General features: G+C 41.3%; 1 protein-coding gene across 5 annotated transcripts in view; it reads left to right on the top strand.

Moving 5' to 3' along the window:
• The first annotated feature begins 15084 nt into the window (after nt 1–15084).
• Reps2 (RALBP1 associated Eps domain containing 2) overlaps nt 15085–22780 on the top strand; it is a 187881-nt gene continuing 180185 nt past the window's right edge. For 4 of the 5 annotated variants that reach the window (XM_042680454.1, XM_042680457.1, XM_042680458.1 and 1 more), the window contains exon 1: nt 15099–15397. In XM_042680454.1, the coding sequence (XP_042536388.1) occupies nt 15164–15397 (234 nt within the window). In that variant the 5' untranslated portion in view covers nt 15099–15163. Of the gene's footprint in view, nt 15398–22780 lie in introns of all 5 variants that reach the window. The other variant, XM_042680456.1, reaches the window with a different exon arrangement.

The following is a 22780-nucleotide window of genomic DNA, read 5'->3' on the forward strand; positions in this document are numbered from 1 at the left end:
TTCCAAAACAGTTACTTATTTTTAGCTAAAACTTACATTAAATTGTGGCACAATATAAATTATATAGAGTGTGTGTGTGTGTGTGTGTGTGTGTGTGTGTGTGTGTGTGTGTATTGGGGGTTTGAACTCAGGGCCTTATGCTCCTGTTTGGCTGTTTTACTCATAGCTGGTGCTCTACCACGTAAGCCATGCTTCTAGTTGGGCTTTCTGCTGGTATTTTGGAGATGGAGTCTTTTGGATTTTCTGCCTTGGCTGGCTTTGAAACATGGTCCTCAGATCTAAGCCTCCTAATTAGCTAGGATTACAGGAATGATCCACCAGTGCCTGGCACATTACATAGATTTTATTATTTTAGCTACTCAAGTGTACAGTTTAAGTGTATTGCATATTTTCACATTGTTATGCAGTAGATTTATGGAACATTTTTATCGTGCAGAATTGAAACTCTATTGCATATATATGCCACTTTTTTTTTGCTGGTCCTAGGGCTTGAACTAAGGGTCTGGGCTCTGTCCCAGAGCCTCTTTGTGCTCAAGGCTAGCACTCAATCATTTGAGCCATAGCACCACTTATGGCCTTTTCTGTTTATGTGGTACTGAGGAATCAAACTGACAGCTTCATGCATGCTAGGCAAACAATCTGCCACTAAGCCATATCCCTAGCACTCCACATTTTCTTGATTTATTCATCTACTGAGGGGCATCTGGGTTGATTCCATATCTTAGCTATGGTAAATAATGCTGCAATGAATATAGTTGTGCTGGTAGCTTTAGTGTGTCCTTGCTTGTGACAATGCTCCATTCTTAAGAAAGTGGGAAGACTTGGAAAAAAAAAAACATTAAGTAAAGTAAGCCAGACCCAAAGAAACATAGGCTCCCTGGTTTCCCTCATTTATAATAATTAGTATATGCCTGGGATAGTCCCAGCAGAGGTGCACAATAGCCCAATAGCTATGTACATATGACCACATAAGTCCCTTGGTTCAATCTTCAATACAGAGGAAAAAAAGAAAAAGAAACTGGGCTCAGTAGTATGTATTTGAGAGGGTGAGGCAGGAGGATTGTGAGTTTGAGGCCACTCTGGGCTATATAATATGACCCCATTTCAAAATAATCAATTCAAATGAAATGTGAACCTAGCTATTTTCTATGATCACAAAACCCTTTTCTCATGAATTATATAGCTATAAATAAATATCCAGATATGAATAAATGTGTCTGTATATCTGTAATGTAGACTCTGCCATGGTTTAAGTAAACTAGGTATGTGAAAATGAAAGATGACACAACAAAGTAATAAGCATAGTCTTTTAAAAATATAATGCATAATAAAACTTACTATTTAAACTTGTCCTGAATTTGTTCAAATTTCATCTATTTTTTTAAATACTAAAAAGCATTTTTTCCCCTGAACTTTAAAAGGTTGTACAAGGGAGTTACAACGTAACATGTCCATTTAAGTGATTTCTTGATCAGAGTCACCCCTGCCATTATTTAAAAATCAGGTTTACATAGACATTTCAGAAATGTATTTGAGACATATCCACTGAGTTATGTAAGATCCACTGAGTGTGTTATTAAAGTGTTTGCCAATCACATTGTAAGAAAGAGAAGTAGCTTTCAGGATATCTGGGTACAAAGTTGGAGAACTATCTTCCTTAGCTGCCTTATATGGTCCCATTTTCTGGAGCCTTGGAGCTATGCAAATCTGTTAGGGACCCTGATCTAGGATAAGAAAGAGGTAGGAAGAGGCACTATTTTAGAAAGGGCACCATTTGAGAAAGTTCAGTTCTAGTGGTCTCACTGTAATCTTTGTTTGCTTTGAATTGACACAATCCAAAATAATCATGGCATTTGCAAAATGTAATGAAGTGTTGGAAGTATGGCAACACCCGGTGTAAAGTGTTGCCTGTTTGGATCACATAAATCAGTGTGTTTGCAGAGTTAAATTCCAAGCATGATTAAGGCAGTGGAGAGGAACTAGATTGTTATCTTAACCACTGCACAACCATCTCCATTTTGCTTCTCCAAAGAAATTAATAGGGATGTGGTAGAGACATGGTAAATATTTTAAACATGTTTTTCTCTTATTTATTTATGATCTGTCTTTCTATTTACTTATTTGTGATGCTGCGATTGGACCTACCGCCTCTAACTTGGAAAGCAAATACTCTACCCCTTGAGCTATGTCACCTGCCCTTTTGTTTTTGTTCAAGAGTGGCCTTAAAATTGAAATCTTCTTTCTTCACTTTTCAAATAGATGGGATTATAGGCATGAGTTACCATGCCTAGCAATCATTATTTTCAAATTGGAACAGAATTTACACACCATGAAACTCACATGTTCAAGTTGATAATTCAATAGGTTTTAAGTCTGTTCATAAGGTTGTACAGTTATGAATACTATTCCTATAACATTTTTATTACCCCTAAAGGAAAACCTGTAAACTAGCAGTCACCTTTCATTTCTCCCAAACCTTTTTTTTTGTCAGTAGTGGGGCTTGAACTCAAGGCCTTGGTGCTGTCCCTGAACTCTTTTTGCACAAGGCTAGTGATCTACCACTTTGAGCCACAGCACCACTTCCAATTTTTTGGGTGGTTAATTGGAGATAAGAGTCTCAGGGGGACTTTTCAGCCTGGGCTGGCTTTGAGCTACAATCCTCAGCTCTCAGCCTCCTGAGTAGCTAGGATTACAGGCATGAGCCACTGGCGCCCAGCCCCAAACCTATCTTTACTCAGCCAGGGGCAACTAGTCTCTGTTTGGATTTGACTGTTTTGGATAATTCATATCAATAAACGCACATGTTATTTGTCCTTTGTGTCTGACTTTATTCTCTTAGTATGTTGTCAGTGTTCAGCCATATTGTAGCATATCTTCACTGGATAATACTCATTGTATGGTTTGGTCAAATTTTATTTATACATTTATCATTTGAAAAGTTAGGTTATTTCCACTTTATGACTATGATGAATAATGCTGCTATGACCATCTGTGGACAAGTTTTATATAAATGTATGCTTTTTTCTTTCTTGGGCATAAACCTAGGAGTATAATTACTGGGTCATTTGGAACCTCTATATTTAAATATGTGTGTGTGTGTGTGTGTGTGTGTGTGTGTGTGTGTGTTTGTTGGTACTAAGGCTTGAACTCAGGGCTTGAGCTGCTTGTTTTCACTCGAGGCTGGCGCTCTACCACTTGAGCTACTGTTCAACTTCTGGCTTTTAGTTAATTGGAAATAAAAGTCTCACAGATTTACCTCTCCAAGCTGGCTTTGTACCATAATGATCAGATCTCAGCTTCCTGAGTAGTCAGAATTACAGATATATGCTACCAGAACCCAACTATATTAAACATTTTTTTTTTTTGTCAGTCGTGGGGCTTGACCTCTGGGCCTGGGTGCTGTCCCTCAACTCTTCAGCTCAAGGCTAGTGCTCTCCCACTTGAGCCATAGCGCCACTTCTGGTTTTCTGGTGGTTAACTGGAGATAAGAGTCTCATGGACTTTCCTGCCTTGGCTGGCTTTGAACCATGATCCTCAGATCTCATCCTCCTGAGTAGCTAGGATTACAGGTGTGAGCCATGGGTGCCAGGCCTATATTTAACATTTTGAGAAAGTGCCAGACCCCCTTTTCAAATTGACACCATTTTGTATTCCCACCAGCAGTGGGAACATTATTGCCCTTTCCTAGTGAGTCATGCTATATAGTTGACGGAGTCTCACATATTGGGTTACATATGTTTTAAGACAAACTTTAAGAAAAACCTGTGAGGGCTGTGGGCATCGTTCAACAAGGCTCTGAGTTCAAACTCTGGTACTGTCTCAAACAACAACAACAACAACAACAAACTAAACAGCCTATGAGGATGTATCAGGCTTGTGAAAGCTTTGTAACAATGCTTTCCTAAAGGATGAGAAGTCTGTTAAGACATTGCTAGGTACGATCTGTTCCAGAAATAATAGTTTTTTGAAAAGTCCCTGTTGCCTTAAATGAAACAGCTGCTTGGAGTCAAAATTGAGAATAAGTTTCATGAACTCAAAAACGCTTCCAACTTTTCTATGGTCTAGAGCTTCAGATTAAAGCCTCATTGTGTGTTAAGGCCTTTTTCTATCAATAAAAGTACAGTCCTCTGGTTCCAAAATGGGAAAAAAAGAGAGGTGATCAACTTCCTTATTTTTTAAAATCAGATATTATTGTTTTCATAGTTACTGAATTGCTATGTGGACTAATATGGAAAATGTTTGCAAACACATATCCCCCAAGAGGTTCTGAAACTGGAAAAAAGAAAGAAAGAAAAATCAGTCTTCTTAGCTTGTGCTCCTGTTTCTGGCTCTCACATTAGTTAAGGGGCAGAATCTAATGGGTGGAGTCAGATGAAGATAATACACCACATGGGAAATAAACATCCTCTCCAAAATGAACACTCACTTCTATATTTTCCAGTACAAAAGGAAAGCAGGCATTGTCATCCAGATGTGCTAACTTTCTCATGTAGTCACATTCTAAAACCCAAATGAAATCTCAATAGTTGCCAGTTATTTCAGCATTTTCAAAGAAAAAAGCATGGCTTAATCTTATTTTCTTTAACATTTTTTTTTTTTTTTGGTCCGGTTGTGGGTCCTGAACTCTGGGCCTGAGCACTGTCCCTCAGCTCTTCAGCTCAAGGCTAACACTCTACCACTTGAGCCACAGCGCCACTTCTGGCTTTTTTCTTTTTGCTTATGTGGTGCTGAGGAATCGAACCCAGGGCCTCAGGCATGCAAGGCAAGCGCTCTACCACTGAGCCAACTTCCCAGCCCTTTCTTTAACATTTTTACTTCACATTTCAGGACCACTTATATATAAGAATCTCAGTGAGGGCTTACAATTGGAATAAACAAATAGTACTGCAAAAGGGGGTGCTCATGAGAGTTGATAGGCATATATATGTGTATATATATGTGTATATATCTACATATATATGCATGGAGGTATTGGGAAGGACTGATGTATTTAAAACATTCTCATTAGGGAAAATTTCAAACAAAATATTTCCAGAGATTAATATAATATACTTTCTTCTTATTACTCAGATGAAACAGTTGTCAGTGTTTTCTGTAGTTTGTTTCAAACTGTCTTCTCGCCATCTTTTTTCTTTTGTGTTTTAGTATTTTAGTGCACATTTAGGAGGTCATTTTACTCATAACCAATATAGAATACATCTATACATGGTAAGGGTTGTTTTTCATAATGACGATACAATGATCACATTTTCAAAACAAATAATATCCTTTACTAGCATTGGATACTGAGTCCATATTCAAGTTTTCCTTACAATGGACAGACTATATTTTGAGATTTCCTTAATCTGGGAGATTTTAGATGTACACAAAAATCAAGAGAATAATAGAATACACTCCCATGTTCCTATTACCCACTTTCAACATCGATCAACTCGATTAATTATTTCCCTTATAACAGTACATATTCCTCCCACACCCTTTTTCGATTTTTGATGCTGGAGACTGAATGTGAGGCCTTTTTAATTGTGATCACATTCATTTAACATTAAAAATTTCACCATTTGGATTTTAGTGGGAGGGAGGGAGTGGAGGGGATGAAGGACAGTGAATATGGTCAATGTATTTTATGTACATATGTGAAAATGGAACGATAAAGCTTTTCGAATAATTTGGGAAGTGTGGGAGGGAAAGAAGGTGATGGAGGAGGCGAGTCTGATCAAGATACCTTGTATGCATAAAAGGACATATCAAAATGAACCCACCTTGTTGGGTCTGGCACTTTTCCGAGAGGAAATCTTAGACATTGCTCTATCTAGAACTTTTTCTTCAGTTACCACTTCTGATTTAAATAAGCAACAATTTATTATCAGATGACTAGAACATGTTTCATGACCTCAAAATGCTACTTGAAAATATGCCTGACCATGAAAATGGGTGTTCGGATCATATTGTCCTTACTGAACCTGTTTATTTCCATTATTTGTTTGTATAGTTCTGTAAGAAATATTTTCCTTATTTAAAATTCCTTTCCAGAGGGAAGTTACAGAAGCAAAAAAGGAATGATAGATACACAAAAGTTAGAGCTCATAGCACAGGAATCACTGTTGATATAAATAAGTTACCTAGATGATTTGACTATTAACAAAACTGTACATTTTATCAAAGAAGGTATTTCAGTACACATCCATTGATGTGTACTTATGACTGTATAGAATTAGCATGAAATCCTAGTATTCATATTGTAATCCCAAAGTCTCTTAGTAAAAAATGCATGAAGTATTTACATGAGTCCTAATAAAGGAATATCAATAACAAAAAAAGTTACCTAGAATTGTGATTTTATGTATTTATGCTCTCCTATGGATTGTGACACCACCAAAATTATAGTGATAAACATATTTCTGGCCTTGCAAGGCTGAGAGTGAAATCCCAGATGACTCAGTAACCATATCAACTTGATCAAAGAAGGAGGAAGGAAACAAAAGAAAGTGAGACCATAATCTAAGTTCACTATAAAAGAAATCTGTCTATTGTGCTGGGGTAGAAGTCTTTGTTATTGAGTACAAGACTATCTAGTCTCTGCAGAAAGTTATTTACAGATTGGCTTGGGCTGTACGTGGTTTTTCTGTGAGATGGCGGTCGTATTACTCTCTGATAGAAAATCTTGGCTTAGGCTGGGTTCTCTGGGAGCTGAAATAGAGATGGAGAATTTTGTGTGTTTTGATGGGAGAGAGCTCTCAGGAGAAAGAGCATGAAAGAAGCAGAATGGGGCTGGAGAAAGCATGGGACAAAGAAATGGTCTCAGCTGGAGACTTGCATTAGCCCGATCCCACTGGAATATAATTGGTATGAAAGGGTTGGTTGGTGGTACTTTGAGGTTGGACTCCCTGTGCCCCCTTGTTTTATTTTTCACAATTTGATACCTTTTTCATACATGTCTGTAATATACTTTAATTGTACTCACTCCATTATTCTATCTTGTCTCCCATTCTGCCTGTCCTGTTGGCCTCCTTTTAATTCCTAAATAGTCCAAGATGCTGAATGTTATTTTATGTTTGTGCTGGTCCTGGGGTTTGAACTCAGGGCCTGGGCGCTATCCGTCCTGAGATTTTTTTTTTAATTTTAATTTTTTAGATTTTTTGTTTTATTTTTTAAAATTTTTTATTGTAATAATGCTGTACAGAGGGGTTACAGTTACACGAGCAAGGTAATGAGTACATTTCCTATCGGGCATTGTTGCCTCCTCCTTTGTTCTTCCCTCTACCACCCCTTCCCTCCACCTTCACAACTACCCCTCCCCTGCCGACATTATAAAGTTCGTTTTCAACTTAGTGTTTTTAATTTTTATTTATTTACTTATTTTTGCTCCAGGCTACTGCTCTACCACTTGAACCACAGATCCACTTCCAGATATTTGGTGGTTCATTGGAGATAAGAGTCACAGATTTTCCTGCCTGGGCTGGCTTGAACCTTGCTTCTCAGATCGCAGCCTCGGTAGTAGATAGGATTACAGGCGTGAGCTACCAGGGCCTAGTACATGCTGGACTTGCCCCCCTAATGTTAGTAAGTCATTTCCTATGGGCTCTTTGTGCAGTGGCAAGGTATATGGAAGTGTACCCTCCCAGAAGTGGCTTTTATTTTGCAGATTAAGTGTGCAAAGGGAGCAGCTGTGGGCCATTAACAGATAGCACTCACCCATGGTAAATATTCTGCTAAAATCAATCTTGGCAGTGAGCCGACACGCCAACCGTAGATTGTATTAATTTCAAATTTTTCTTTCTGGGGATACAGCATGACTACATTTCTCAACCTTCCTTTCAGTATGATGCAGCCATAAATGATCTGTTTCTAACCAGTGGAAAGTAGGGAGAAGACATTTGTCTCCTCTGAGCCTGGCCTATAAGCCCACCTGTATATAAAGCAGTCTTCTAAGACTTCTCTTTCTTTTTTTTTTTTGGGTCCGGTCGTGGGGCCTGAACTCTGGGCTTGGGCTCTGTCCCTCAGCTCTTCAGCTCAAGGCTAGTGCTCTACCACTTGAGCCACAGCATCACTTCCGGCTTTTTTCTTATGTGGTGCTGAGGAATCGAACCCAGGGCCTCAGGCATGCAAGGCAAACGCTCTACCACTGAGCCAACTTCCCAGCCCTTAAGACTTCTCTTTCTTTGCTGAGTTCTCCCTCGGTTTCTTTTTCTAGATGTAGAGAATTTAGTGGAAGATTCTGAGGTCCTAGGGGATGGAGGTACTGGTAGATAGTGTTCTTGAATGAATTCCAAATGTCTGTCCACTGATCCACATTAGATTATGGCATGAACAAGGAAAATGTTGGTTAACCCATTTGGATTTTGGGGATTGTTTTGTTATAGCAGTTAGCTTACTCATTCTGTGGATGTATCATTTTCCAGAAACATAAAGTGTGTATATAAAGTGTTTTAGAAAATTTGTTTTTTGGGATCAGGGCCTCATGCATTGCAAGGCAAGCGCTCTACCACTGAGCCACCTTCCCAGCCCTGCAATCTGGAAACTCTTATCTCCCATTAACTAGCAAAAAGCCAGTAGTGGAGGTGTGGCTTAAGTGATAGAGTACCACTCTTGAGCAGAAATATCTGAGCAAGAGCTTGAGGCCTTGAGTTTAAGCCCCAGTACTGGCACCAAGAAAAAAAATACAGGAAAAATGCATAAAGACTATTTTGGCTTCTCTGATCAGTGTGGAGCCAAAATGAGTGTGTTAATGTAGAATTACAGAAGTATGAGGAAATTCTCTTCTAAAAGGTTCTTATTTACTATCAGTCTTAAAGACTTTGTTTTTAGTTTCTATACTCTTATCAGTATTTCTCTCCAGCATTTCTTTGGTAACTTTTCCATATGCAGACAACTGTTGTAGAAATAAAGTGGGGCTGGGAAGGTGGCTCAGTGGTAGAGCGCTTGCCTTGCATGCATGAGGCCCTGGGTTCAATTCCTCAGCACCACATAAGCAGAAAAAAAAAGCCGGAAGTGGTGCTGTGGCTCAAGTGGTAGAGCGCTAGCCTTGAGCTGAAGAGCTGAGGGACAGCGCCCAGGCCCAGAGTTCAGGCCCCATGATCGGACCCCCCCCCAAAAAAATAAAAAGAAATAAAGAGCAGTACTTGGCATTTCTTAGTAAAACTTTATTTATTTATTTATTTATTTTGTCAGTCATGGAGCTTCCTGGCCAGTAAAACATTTTTGTAAATGTTGTTTTCTTTCCTTTTTGCTGTGTCCTGGCTTTCAGCATTACCGTTCTGGCGGTGTCAATTTGTTGAACAGCTTCTCTCTTGCATGCTGGAATCGTCAAAGGCTGCCCTCCTACCTGACCCAAGCTGGGGTTCATCATTCACTGTGTCTGGAGCTCCTTCTCACACAGTCTTTCTCAGTTCAACCCAGTCTCAGTCCATATCCAGCCTTTTTTTTTTTTTTGTCGGTCATGGGGCCTGAACTTGGCTTGGGCGCTGTCCCTGAGCAATTCAGCTGTAGACTAGCGCTCTACCACTTGAGCCTCAGCCCCACTTCTGGCCTTTTCTGCTTATGTGGTACTGAGGAATCGAACCCAGGACCTCATGCATGCAAGGCAAGCACTCTACCACTGAGCCACCCATATCCAGCCTCTTGTAGAGCCATTCTATGTGAGCTGTGATTCATGTATTTTCTTTTTTCTTTCCTTTCTTCCTTTCTTTTTTTCTCCCTCTCTCCCTCTCCCTCTTTCTCTCTCTTTTTCTTTCCTTTTCCCTCCCCCTTCCTTTTTTCCTTCCTTTTTTTTTTGTTGGTTGTGGGGCTTGAACTCTGGGCCTGGACACTGTCCCTGAGTGCTTCAGCTCAAGGCCAGCGCTCTACCACTTGAGGCACAGCACCACTTTTGGTTTTCTGGTGGTTCATTAGAGATAAGAATTTCATGGACTTTCCTGTCAGGGTTGGCTTTGAACTGTGGTCCTCAGATCTCAGGCTCCTGAGTAGCTAGGATTACAGGCATGAGCCACCAGCACCCAGCCTCTTCCTTCCTTTTTTTGTGGGTACTGGTCCTGGGGTTTGACCTCAGGGCTTAGGTGCTGTCCCTGAGCTTCTTTTGCTCAAGTCTAGTACTCTACCAGTTGAGCCACAACTCCACTTCTGACTTTTTTTTGATAGTTTATTGGAGATAAGAGTCTCAGGGAAAGTTTGGGTTGGCTTTGAACCATGATCCTCAGATCTTAGCCTCCTGAGTAGCTAGGATTACAGGCATGAACCAGTGGTGTGTGGCAGATTTTCTTTTTTTCTAAACTTCTACGGCACTTAGCCTGAGGTACACAATTTAGCACTGAATTAAAAGTTGTCTTTTATTCGTAGTCTTAGTGAAGCTAAAGCTTCTTGCGTGTGTGTGTGTGTGTGTGTGTGTGTGTGTGTGTGTGTGTGTGTGTGTGTGTGTGTATTCCAGCTAGGCTCTAGTGATTCATGCCTGTCATTCTAAGGTCTCAGGACCCTGAGATCTGAATATTAACGTTCAAAGCCATCCTAGACAGGAAAGTCCATGAAACTTTTATTTTCAATTAACCATCAAAAAAATCCAGAGTGGTGCTGTGGCTCAAAGTGGTAAAGCACTAGCTTTGAGCAAAAGAGCCTGGGGACAGTGTCTACTGAGTTCAAGCCCCAGGACTGACAAAAAAATGTCTTTTCCCCAACATCTTACTGTGAGGATTCAATGAGGAAATGTGTAGAAAAGTGCTTTGAAAAGCCTTTTAGTTCCCACTAGTACATGCATGTTAGGGCCTATTACACTTTGCGCTTGCGCTTGCATGTGTCATAGGAGGAAATAGGATCTGTTGTCCATCACGTGGAGTGGGTCACTTTGTAACCTTGCTATTCTCACTGACACCTAACTACAACTGGGAAGAGAAGAATGGTCCCTTGGCTTTCATTTTCCTAAGAAGATATTACAGCTATGGAAAATACAGAGATGGCAAGATTTTGGAGAGGAAAAATACTAAGTTATTCCTTGCTGCTGTTTTTATTTTTGTGCTGCTCCCGGGGCTTGAACTCAGGGTCTAGGTGCTGTACTTGAGCTTTTGTGCTCAAGACTAGGGTTCTACCACTTGAACCACACCTTCACTTTCAGCCTTTTCGATGGTTAATTGTCAATAAGAGTCTCTCAGACTTTCCTGTCCAGGCTGACTTTGAATCATGATCCTCAAATCTCGTCTCCTAAATAGTTAGATTACAGGCATGAGCCACCAGCAAACATCCCAAGCATGTTCAGTTTAAGGTTATACTTTACAAATGGAAAAGATGGCAGAGACATTTATAGGCCCTGCTTAACTCAAGTTCATGGAACACATGTCCCCAAGGTTAAAGTGGCAATAGGGCAGACAGAACACTATTGAGCTTGCTCAGTTTAGCATTATAAAGATGGTAGAAAAGAATAACTCTGGGCATGAAAAAAAGGAAAAGACACTTAAAAAATACTTTCTGTGCCAGTCCTGGACCTTAAAGTCAGGGCCTACGCACTGTCCCTGATCTTTTGTGATAAAGGCTAGTGCTGTGCCACTTAAGCTATAGCTCTACTTCTGGCTTTTTGGTAGTTAATTGGAGATAAGTGTGTCATGGATTTTCCTGCCCAGGTAGGCTTTGAACCATGGTCTGGAGTAGCAAGGATTATAGGTGTGCTGTGCTAAATACTTTTCTTAGCATAAATCACTTGTATAAAGGATTTTCATTGTGATTTTATGACTGTCACACAATGTACTTGGGTCAAACTCAACCTCTCCATTTCACCCCGTACTAACCCTTTGGAAAGGACACTCTTAATGTTCATTAATCAAGGATTTTTCCCACAAAGGTGCCTGTATTACTTAGTAGCTAATACTTCTGGAACATATCCTGTCTTCTATTTCATTCCTTCAGAGTCAAAAAGTAAAACATTACTCTGGCCAAGATTGAAGTTGACATTATTATTATTTTTTTTGTCAGTCATGGGGCTTGAACTCTGGGCTTGGATGCTGTCCCTCAGCTCTTCAGCTCAAGGCTAGCACTCTACCACTTAAGCCACAGGACCACTTCTGTTTTTCTGGTGGTTTGTTGGAGATAAGAGTCTCATGAAATTTCCTGCCCCAACTGGCTTTCAACCTGGATCCTCAGGTTTCAGCCTCCTGAGTAGCTGGGATTACAGGCATGAGCCACTGGTGCCCGGCAATTTTTTTCTAATGTATTTCTTCCCTTTTCCTTTTTGTCTTTATCATCTCATGATTTTCCCTCTTCATTTTTCCCTTGGTTGACCATAATACCAAAGTATTGTTATCATTAGCAAATGTATTTTCTAAGATGCCTTTGCTTTTTACTTTTAATTAAAGTAAAACTATTTGGATTGCAAGTTTTCTTTTTGTTGTTGTTGTTTGCTATTTTTTTTTTTTTTTTGTCTGTCGTGGGGCTTGAACTCTGGGCTTGGGTGCTGTCCCTGCACTCTTCAGCTCAAGGTGAGTGCTCTACCGCTTGAGCCACAGTGTCACTTCTGGTTTTCTGGTGGTTTATTGGAGATAAGAGTCTCACGGATTTTCCTGCCTGGTTTGGCTTTGAACCGTGATCCTCAGATCTCGGCCTCCTCAGTAGCTAGGATTACAGGCGTGAGCCACCGGTGCCTGGCTTGTTGTTTGCTTTTTGAGACAGGGTCTCCATATGTAGCCCATACTAGTCTGAAACTCCCATTCCTCCTGTGTCAGCCATGTGCTGGGATTACGGGCATGCACCCCCATTCCTGGCTGTTGTCAAAGTTAAATACATATCTATAAATCTATTTTTTATTAAAGCAAGTTCTAATGTGTATGTTTTAACCTTGGAACAACTTTTGTCCTCTTTGATTTATTGCTTCCCAGAAAGGCTTGATTAATGTATTTTGGCAATGCCTCCTAGGGACAATGGCATTTAAAAAGAGAATTTTTGAAAGGGAGATGCACATATGCAGTTATGTTGCTGGAATTTCCAGCATCATTTGTCTTCCTGTGGCTTTTCCCCAGACTTTTCCTTAAAAATTGTTAGAGCATAGCCAATGACAAGCAAGCTCATTTGAATATAATAATGTTATAATTTTATTGTAGCTCTGTTCACAGTAGTCACACTGGGATCAGTTAAAATGTGCAAAAACTTATGAATTGGATATATATATATATATATATATATATATATATACTTTCATGGAATATTATTGAGGCAATAAAGAAGAATGAAATGACAATTTGAAGGAAAATAGATGGAACTGGAGATCACCATGTGCAGTGGAGGTAAGCCAAATTCAAAATGCAAATACATGAATAAATAGATGCTCGACATCCCTGACCATAAAGAAAATGCAAATCATTCATCTCACTCCAATCTTCATCTCACGACCATCTTCAAGACTATCAACAAGTGCTGGAGAGGATTCAGGGGAAAGAGGACTCATTCACTGTAGTTTAACCACTGTGGAAGGCAATTTGAAGATTCCTAAAAAACTAAAAATAGAACTAGCATTTAATCCTCAAATACCATTCATGGAAATATCTCTGAAAGACTTTGAGTCAGGATATAATAGAAGCACTTATACACCCATGTTCATTGCGGCACTATTCACAATAGCCAAGTTATAGAACTAGCCCAGATGTGTAACAAGTAATGAGCGAACTAAGACACGTAGTATATATACATGGAGTATTATTCAGCCATATAGAATAAATGAAATTGTGTTGCCTGCAGGTACATGGATGGATGTGAAGTTCATCATGTGAAGTGAAGTCAGATATAAGAGGACAATGGTTGCATGTTTTCTGTCATATGTGGATGGCAGACCTAAAAAGTAAGCATAAATGTAAGCATAGAAGACTCTGACCAGATGAGAAGGAGAGTAGAGGGAGAGAGACTATTAGAAGGTAAGCAGGGGCTGGGAAGGTGGCTCAGTGGTAGAGCTCTTGCCTTGCATGCCTGAGACCCTGGGTTCGATTCCTCAGCACCACATAAGCAAAAAGAAAAAAGCCGGAAGTGGCGCTGTGGCTCAAGTGGTAGAGTGCTAGCCTTGAGCTGAAGAGCTGAGGGACAGCGCCCAGGCCCAGAGTTCAGGCCCCACGACTGGACCCCCCTAAAAAAAGAAAAGAAAAGAAGGTAAACAATACTGAAACGCACTGAATTTTGAATGACAAAGTCACACTAACTTGTCTGGGCTTGCCTTGAACCCATTCTGCCTCTTTTTTTTGCTTGTTTTTATTTTGTTGGTTGTGGGGCTTGAACTCTGGGCCAGAGCGCTATCCCTCAGCTCTTCAGCTCAAGGCAAGTGCTCTGCCACTTGAGCCACAGCACCACTTCCAGTTTTCTGGTAGTTCATTGGAGATAAGAGTCTCAAGGACTCTCCTGCTGGGGCTGGCTTTGAACCGTGATCCTTAGATCTCAGCCTCCTAAGTAGCTAGGATTACAGGCGTGAGCCAGTGGCACCCTACTCTAGATTTGAGTTATGTCAGAGAAAGTATGTGGCCTAACCACATCCTCCTTAAAGCTTTGGGGGAGACTCTGGGACTCCATTGATATAATTATCTTTGTTCTCCAGCTTGTTAGGACACAACTACCAACAGAGGGAGGAAACCTAACTTCCCCTGCCTTGCTTTTTCTGGAAAGCGCATAGCGCGTAGCAAGGTGTGGTAAGCTCAAGGCACCTGCTCCAGTCTCACAGGGAGAAAATATCACCATTTTCCCCACCCTGTGAGAAGCATTATTCTTCCAGGTAGGTCTAGAAGTTCCCTTCCTGGTCAGGGCGGAGAGCTAAAGATGTCCCTCGGGGGTAAAGTGGGCTTGGGGTGGCACCAGCCCTTGCCCTTCCAAACCTGGCCCTGCCAAGCAGGAGACAAGACTGTGGGCAGGTGGTGCGTGGAGTTACCTGGAGAGGGGCGGGGCGGGGAGAGGCAGGCGCGTGGAGGGCGGGGCCTTGGTGGGATTCTAGGTTGTGATTGGTCTTTGCCGCGCCTGTCTCCATGTGCCGCGCAGCGGAGGCACAACATTCAAGCCCGGGGGGCGGGGCTGCTGCGCACCGGGAGGAAGCCGCCTCGCGGCAGCTGCGGGGCGTGGAGGCGGTGACGGCTCAGGCCCAGGCGGTGGCGGTGATTGTGACAGAGGCGGTGGCACCTTCGCTGGGGACAGTGCTTCAGCAGGACTCCTTGGAAAGCCCATGGAGGCGGCGGCGGGCGGAGGCTGTGGTTCTGGGCCGCCCTTGCTGCTGAGCGAAGGCGAGCAGCAATGTTACTCCGAGCTGTTCGCGCGCTGCACGGGCGTCGCTAGTGGGGGCGCACTCCCTGGGCCCCCTGAGGCCGCCAGGGTCGCCCCTGGAGCTGCCAGTGCGGCCACTGGTCCGGTGGCCGATCTGTTCCGGGCGTCACAGTTGCCCTCTGAGACACTGCACCAGGTATGTGCCTGTGTTCCCAGTTCCTGCAGATCTGTGGGGATTGGGTGTGTGTGTGGGGGGGGGGGGGGGGGGGGAGGACATATGGTGTGAATGGGGTGACAGGACGGCCTCCAGGGATCTGGAGGCCACAGTCAGGTCTTGGGGATGGCGGCGACGCCCTAGTCCCTGGGGACACGAGCCTCCACAGCTGAGCTCTTCAACCAGTGCCGGGTGAGCTCTTGTCTTTGCTCTCCAGAAACTCACACTCCTTTCCCTCCCGTCCCCCCCCCCCCCCCGCGACCATTTCTGGGGTTCTGCAGCCACCCAAACTCAAAGTTTGCTCTGTTCTGCAAGTGATGTTTGTCTTGGCTGGTGTCTGATTTAACCTCTGTTCCCGGCTTCTGCCCCTCCCTCGGTTTGAACAAATTGAAGTGTGTGTGTTGTGTGTTTTTGTGTGTCCGCATGTTTGTGTGTGTATGTATGCCCTGAGCTACATGTTATCTTCCATGTTTTGTGATAAATGCGTATCTACTATATATATTATATATATTGGCTCACTTGTATTTCTGATTATTAGCATTGAACTGGAACCCTTGCCTGGACAACTTGCAGAGCAAAAACTCAGGACATAGGTCAAGCCAAAGCCAAGTTCCCCATTTGGGGCTAGGAGTGGACCCCGGTGTCTATCAAAGGAGATAGCTGTTGTTTTTTATTCATTTGACCATTACTTGAACTTGACCTAGAGTTGAAAAATCCGGGGCATCATAGCTACTTCTTTTTGTCTGTTCCATACCTGGAAAAAGAGGAGGTGGTGATCCACAGCTGGTGGTGTTTTTTGTTTTGTTCCTTAAAGCTTGGAGAAACCTTTTCTCACTTGATGTCATGGCACTAAATGATGATAAGATTAATAATAGCAGGTCTAAAATATGGAAGGAAGCTTTTCTCTTAAAAGCAGTAAGATGAAAGTTTCAATGCCAGTGGAAGTTAAAGTATTAGTGACATCTTAAAAATCTACTTTCAAAGGAGTATTGAGGGTTTTACGGTTCACTTGCACTACCATTGTGTTTGTAATTTTTCTTTTGTTGCCCCAGACTGTGTTTTGTACAGCCAGAGTGTGCATATGCCCATGTGTTTATGAGCATAGCTTTAGCTACTCTGTCATTTGTTTCACCTCTTCAAATTTAAGATTTCTGAAAATATAATTAGTATTCATTGAATTCAGCATGGATGTTTGTCTCCAAAGAAGTCCCATGATCATGCAGACAGTTCTGTCACTGCAGTTAAGCAGTTCAGGTGGACCAGATAAAAAGGGAGTCCATTTCCAAAACACAAACCATGGCTATTAAATGACGCCCTCAGAATATTTCCAAGCATTATAAATTTATTGAAGTGACTGAGACTACCCAGCAGGTAGGTTAGGTCTGGGCACTGTTGGGGCTTTTTTTGTTGTTGTTGTTGGTTGTGGGGCTTGTACTCTGGGCCTGGGCGCTGTCCCTCAGCTCTTCAGCTCAAGGCTAGAGCTCTACCACTTGAGCCACAGCTCAAATGGTTTATTGGAGATAGGAGTCTCACGGTCTTTCCTGCCCGGGATGAGTTTGAACCATGATCCTCAGCTCTCAGCCTCCTGAGTAGCTAGGATTCCAGGCGTGAGCCAACAGTGTCCTGCTAGGGCATATTTTGTTGTTAGTAATGCCTCAAGTGTGATAAGAGGTGGTGGGCACACTAGCTAATATCTACAGGATTTGGGGAGGGGCTCTCCTTGAGTTATAACCCATGCTAGATTAGCTCCTTGTGTCCTTGGTAAATCTAAGAAAAACAAAATTGAAATATTCTGTAGTCTAAAAAAATAAAGAACCCACAGTGCCTTTGTACAGATGACATAATATTCTCCAGTTGAATATTGCATGCAAAAGGCTGCTTCGGTTGCTTGCAAAGGGAACTTTCCTAGAGGATTGCTTAGAGTGAATATCTCAGAGCTTGCAGCCAGAGTACAGTGAAGCAAAACTCTTTAGCCTAACAAAATTAAAATAACCCAATCTTCTTGGTACAGATGAAAATAAAAATTAAAGGCATACCAGACAGGGAAAGGCAATTTTAAGGCATTCAAAGTCAGTAACTGGCAGTCACCTAGTTCTTCTTTTTGCCTGTCCTAGGGCTTGAGCTCATGGCCTGGGCTCTGTTCCTGAGAAATTTTGTTCAACACTGGGGCTTTGCCACTTGAGCCACAGCTCCACTTCTTGCTTTTTAGTGGTTAATTGAAGATAAGAGTCTCATAGGCTTTCCTGCCCTGGCTGGCTTCGAACTGCAATTTTCAGATCTCAGCCTCTAGGATTTGTACAGGCATGAGCAATCTGTGCTCAACCCAGCCACCTAATTTTTATTCGTTACTTTGGTGATGGTGCGGCTGGTGTTGTGTATGTTTTGTCCACCTTAATTTGCATGATTCCATCAGAGTATTAGTCTTTAAAACAAGTATAGAAAAATGCTCTCTTACCTGGTTAAACAGGAACTTGTAAGTTTAGATTTAAGTGGCTCAACAGGTATAACTGCTCAAATCATGGAGACATTAACCAACATTGGTGGTTTCTATGGTAACAGTAAGATTCCCCGCCCCCCCCCCCCCCCCCCCCCCCCCCCCCGTCTTAATAAACAAGATTACAATAATGTACCAGGAAAGGTGAGATTCTTAAAATCTTACCAGAGTAAATGTCCTAGAGAGTGAACAAGGGTGAACATGGTTGAAGTATCATATGCATGTATGTAAGTAGAACCAAGATCTGTGTTTGTCTTATGATCTTAACTTTCTTTTTTTAAAAATTGTTTTATTGTAAAGATATTGTACAAAGGGGTTACAGTTACATAAATAAGGTAATGAGTACATTTCCTATCAAGCATTGTTACCCCTGCCCTGGTTTTTCCCCTACGATTATCCCTTCCCTCCCTAACTCCCCGCCCCCCAAGTTGTAAAGTTTGTTTTCAACATAGTGTCTTGTACGTGTCATTGTTATAATGGTCAACTTGTATCCTTGTTTGAGCATTTTGATATTTCCCTTCCCCTCCCCAAATGATCTGTGTTTTGAGAAAAGGGGGGGAATGAGGTGAGTGATGGAGTGGATGAGTTTGATCAGGGTACTTTGTATTCATATATGGAAATATCACAATGAAAACTTCCTTATACAACTAATAGGTGGTAATAAAAGTCTTTAAAATACTTTTAAACATACTTAAAAAAATAAAATACTTTTAAATCTTCTTATGGCTAAAATAAACCAGAATATCTGTTTTTTTTTGGGGGGGGGTCCAGTCATGGGGCCTGAACTCTGGGACTGGGCACTGTCCCTCAGCAATTCAGCTCAAGGCTAGCACTCTACTACTTGAGCCACAGCGCTATTTCTGGCTTTTTTCTTTTTTTGCTTATGTGGTGCTGAGAAATCGAACCCAGAGTCTCAGGCATGCAAGGCAAGCACTCTACCAGGGAGCCACCTTCCCAGCCCCCAGAATATCTGTTACAGAAGTGAACGTATGAAATTAGCTTAGAGTTTTAAACTTTTTAATATTATTTGTTATAGAAATGAACCTACAAAATTATCTTAGGGTTTTTTTTTTTTTTTTTGTCCATTGTGGAGCTTGAACTCTGGGCCTGGGCTCTGTCCCTCAGCTCTTCCGCTCAAGTTCTACCACTTGAGCTACAGCACCACTTCCAGTTTTCTGTTGGTTTATTGGAGATAAGAGTCTCATGGACCATGGACTTTCCTGCTCAGGCTGGCTTTGAACTGCAATCCTCAGATTTCAGCCTCCTGAGTAGCTAGGATTACAAGCGTGAGCCACAGGTGCCCAGCTATCTTAGTGTTTTTCTCCAGTTGATATATAATTATTTATATACCCTTATAAGTTATTAATATAGTCTCAACATAGGATAAGTATTCCATCGTGGGGCTGTTGGTAGAACCTGGAGGTTGAGCTTAGTGGGAGGCCCTTATGTCATTGAGAGTTTGGACTTGAAGGGTATTGTAAGACTTAACCTCTTCCATCTCTTTTGCTTCCTGGCTGTGAGGTGGTGTCTCTGCTCTCTCAAGTGCTCTCTACCATTGCCATCTGGCATGTCCCTTCAAGGCCCAAAGCAATGAGATCAGTGGGTCATAGACCGGTACCTCTAAGACAAGCATATCTAGTATTCTGTTATACCGACAACAGGTTAACACAACACATATACATGCAGATGCACACATTTATATATAAGATTTTTCTTGGTGCTGGGGATTCAACCCTAAGACTTATACTAAGCAAGCATTCTACCACTGACTCTACATACAATTTCATACAATGTTTTCTCAGAGTAGTTTTAGAATCAGGGGAGCATCGAGGAGAGAATGCAGGGGGTTTCTATTTATCCTGTACTACCCACATGCATAGTCTCCCCTACCATCAATATCTGGCACCAGAGAGGTATGTTTGCTAGTGTTGATGAACCTACATTGACAACATCATTCTTGCCAGAGACCAGAATTTCCATTAGAAATCACTTTCGTTGTTGTTTTACTCTATGGGCTTGGATGAATGTATGCCATATCTCCAGCATTGTAGTATCATACAAAATAACTTTCCTGCTTTAACAATCCCATGTTCCAGTGAGACATCCTTCCCTTCCTGCAAACCACTGATATTTTTACTGTCTCCAGAGATTTGCCTTTTAAAGAATGTTATATATTTGGCATTATCCAGTATATTGCCTTTTTCAATAGGCTCCTTTCACTTAGAAATAGGCATTTAGGAATCTTTTCATAGTTTGAGGCTCATTTCTTTTTAGAACTGAGTCCATTGTCTGGTTGTATTCCTTTATTCATTTCCCTGCTGAAGGAAATCTTGGTTGCTTCTAAGTTTTTGACAGTTGTGGATATTGCTGTTGTAGACATCTGTGTGCAGCTTTGTCCACACATTTGGAGTCATGGGGTAAATAGCAAGGGGTATATTGCTAGATGCTATGGTAACAGCAGATCTAATTTTCAGTCTTCTAAAATGTCTGTACCTTCAGCAGTGAATGAGAGTTTCTGTTACTCTACCTCCTTGTCAGCATTTGGTATTGTTAAAGGTTTTGGATTTTTGCCAATGTAATATATGGATACTGATAACCCATTGTATTAATTTGTTAATTCCCTAAAGATATATGATGTTGGGCACATTTTTATATTCTCATTGCCATCTTACATTATATTTTAAAGCTTCCCAAGAAGCTATTGAAAGTTATTTTTTACGTATTTATACAATATTCATTTTCATGTGCTGATTTATTTGAAAGCAGGATTCTAGCAGTAGATAGAAAGTAGTTGAATGAAAGGCTTTTATACTAGAAAAGGAATATATAAAAATAAGTGGTTTTTGTTTTATATTTAAAAAATATATAAAATATTTTACATTTCAAGACTACAAGTATTAACGATGTTTCCCGAGGCTGTAAAGTATTTTATGCCTATCCAGAAGCCAACATTTTACTAGAAGTCATGTGGTATAGTGGGAATCAGGTTTTGTTCAACCCATATAAGTTTGTGTTGAGTGGCAAGTCCTGTCCTAGCTGATGAGGTTACAGCAGTAAATCAAACTCAAATCTCTGCTCTAATGGCTCTTAGATTTCATTGCAAATGTTTTTTATACGTCAAGTTTTTTTGTGTAAGAAATATCTGAAAGATATCTAAACAAAATGTCTACCTCCAAGTGACAAAATATATATTGGACATAATGAATTAGACATAAATGCCTATGAATATTCTTTAGAATGGCATCTTAGTCTTTGGGGATGCTGGGCACATTTCACTTTAATGATACGTAATACTTTTCTTGGCCAGTCCTGGGGCTTGAACTCAGGGCCTGGGCACTGTCCCTGAGCCTCTCAGTACTAAGGCTAGTGCTCTACCACTTGAGCCACGGCATCACTTCTGGCCTTTTCTGTTCATGTGGTGCTGAAGAATCGAACCCAGGGCTTCATGCATGTTAGGCAAGCACTCTACCACTGAGCCACATTCCCAGTCCAATGATAGATAATTCTTAAACATTAAAAGGAGGGACTGGGAATGTGGCTCAGTGGTAGAGTGCTTGCTTAGCATGCATGAAGCCCTGGGTTTGACTCCTCAGTACCACATAAACAGAAAAGACCAGAAGTGGTGCCCTGGCTCAAGTGGTACAATGCTAGCCTTGAGCTGAAGAGCTCAGGGACAGCACCCATGCCCAGAGTACAAGCCCCACAGCCGGCAAAAAAACAAAACAAAACAAAACAACAACAACCCACAAAAACCCCAAAACAACAACCACCACCAAAAACAACATGAAGAGGAATAGTTCTATATAACACTGATTCTATGTTATTCAGGAGAAAAAATTTGAATGGAGTCTAGTAAGCAATGCTCTTTTGTGTAAGCAGATTATGATTAAAATAGAAAAAAGCAGTTTTGGAGCCAGGAGCTGGTGACTCATACCTATAATCCTAGCAACTCAGGAGGCTGAGATCTGAGGACAGAGGTTTAAAGCAGACAAATCTATGAGATTCTTATCTCCAGTTAATCAGCAAAAATTTGAACATGTAGGCCTGGCTCAAGTGGTAGAGTGTCAGCTATAGGCACAAGGCTGTGATAAGTGGGGGATTTTTTTAAAACTCTGAATATAATTTCACTTTTTGGGAAAAGTTATTTTGAAGATTTTTTTTCTAAATTTCAGAGCTAATTATTTACCACTAAGGCTAAAGATAAGACAAAATTCTTATAACCTTTTTCCTGTTACTAGATGATTAGCCAGAACAATTTTTTTTCTTTTTGGTGCCAAATACTAGGACTTGAGCTCAGGGCCTCAGTTCTTGTTTGACTTTCTCACCGAGGGCTGGTGGTCTGCCATTTGAGCCACACTTGCCCTTCTGTTTTTTTGATGGTTAATTGGAGATAAGAGCCTCTTTGAGTTGTGTACCCCGATGACTTTGAACCGAGACCTTCCATATCTCAGCCTCCTGAGTAGCTAGGATTACAGGCATGAGCCACTAGTGCCAGTGCCAGAACAACTAAAAATATAAATGAAATAATTGTCAAAATTTCTTCTTTTAGATAATTTCATTTCATATCATGTACTTTAGGGAGACAGAGACTAGCATACAAAAACAGTAACTAGGATGACATACTGTTTAAGAACAAATGGTAGCACATACAGGAAAGTATCAGAGTCAAACCATTGTCTGTTTAAAAAGGATATTAGCCGGGTGCCAGTGGCTCAAGCCTGTAATCCTAACTACTCAGGAGGCTGAGATCTGCATCGTGGTTCAATGTCAGCCCAGGCAGGAAAATCCCTGTGAGATTCTTATCTCTTAATTAACCACTCAAAAACTAGAAGTAACACTGTGGCTCAAGTGGTAGAGTGCTAGCCTTGAGC

The sequence above is a fragment of the Dipodomys spectabilis genome, unplaced genomic scaffold (assembly GCF_019054845.1).
Source record: "Dipodomys spectabilis isolate Male_0828 unplaced genomic scaffold, ASM1905484v1 ptg000061l, whole genome shotgun sequence".
NCBI classification, from domain to species: domain Eukaryota; kingdom Metazoa; phylum Chordata; class Mammalia; order Rodentia; family Heteromyidae; genus Dipodomys; species Dipodomys spectabilis.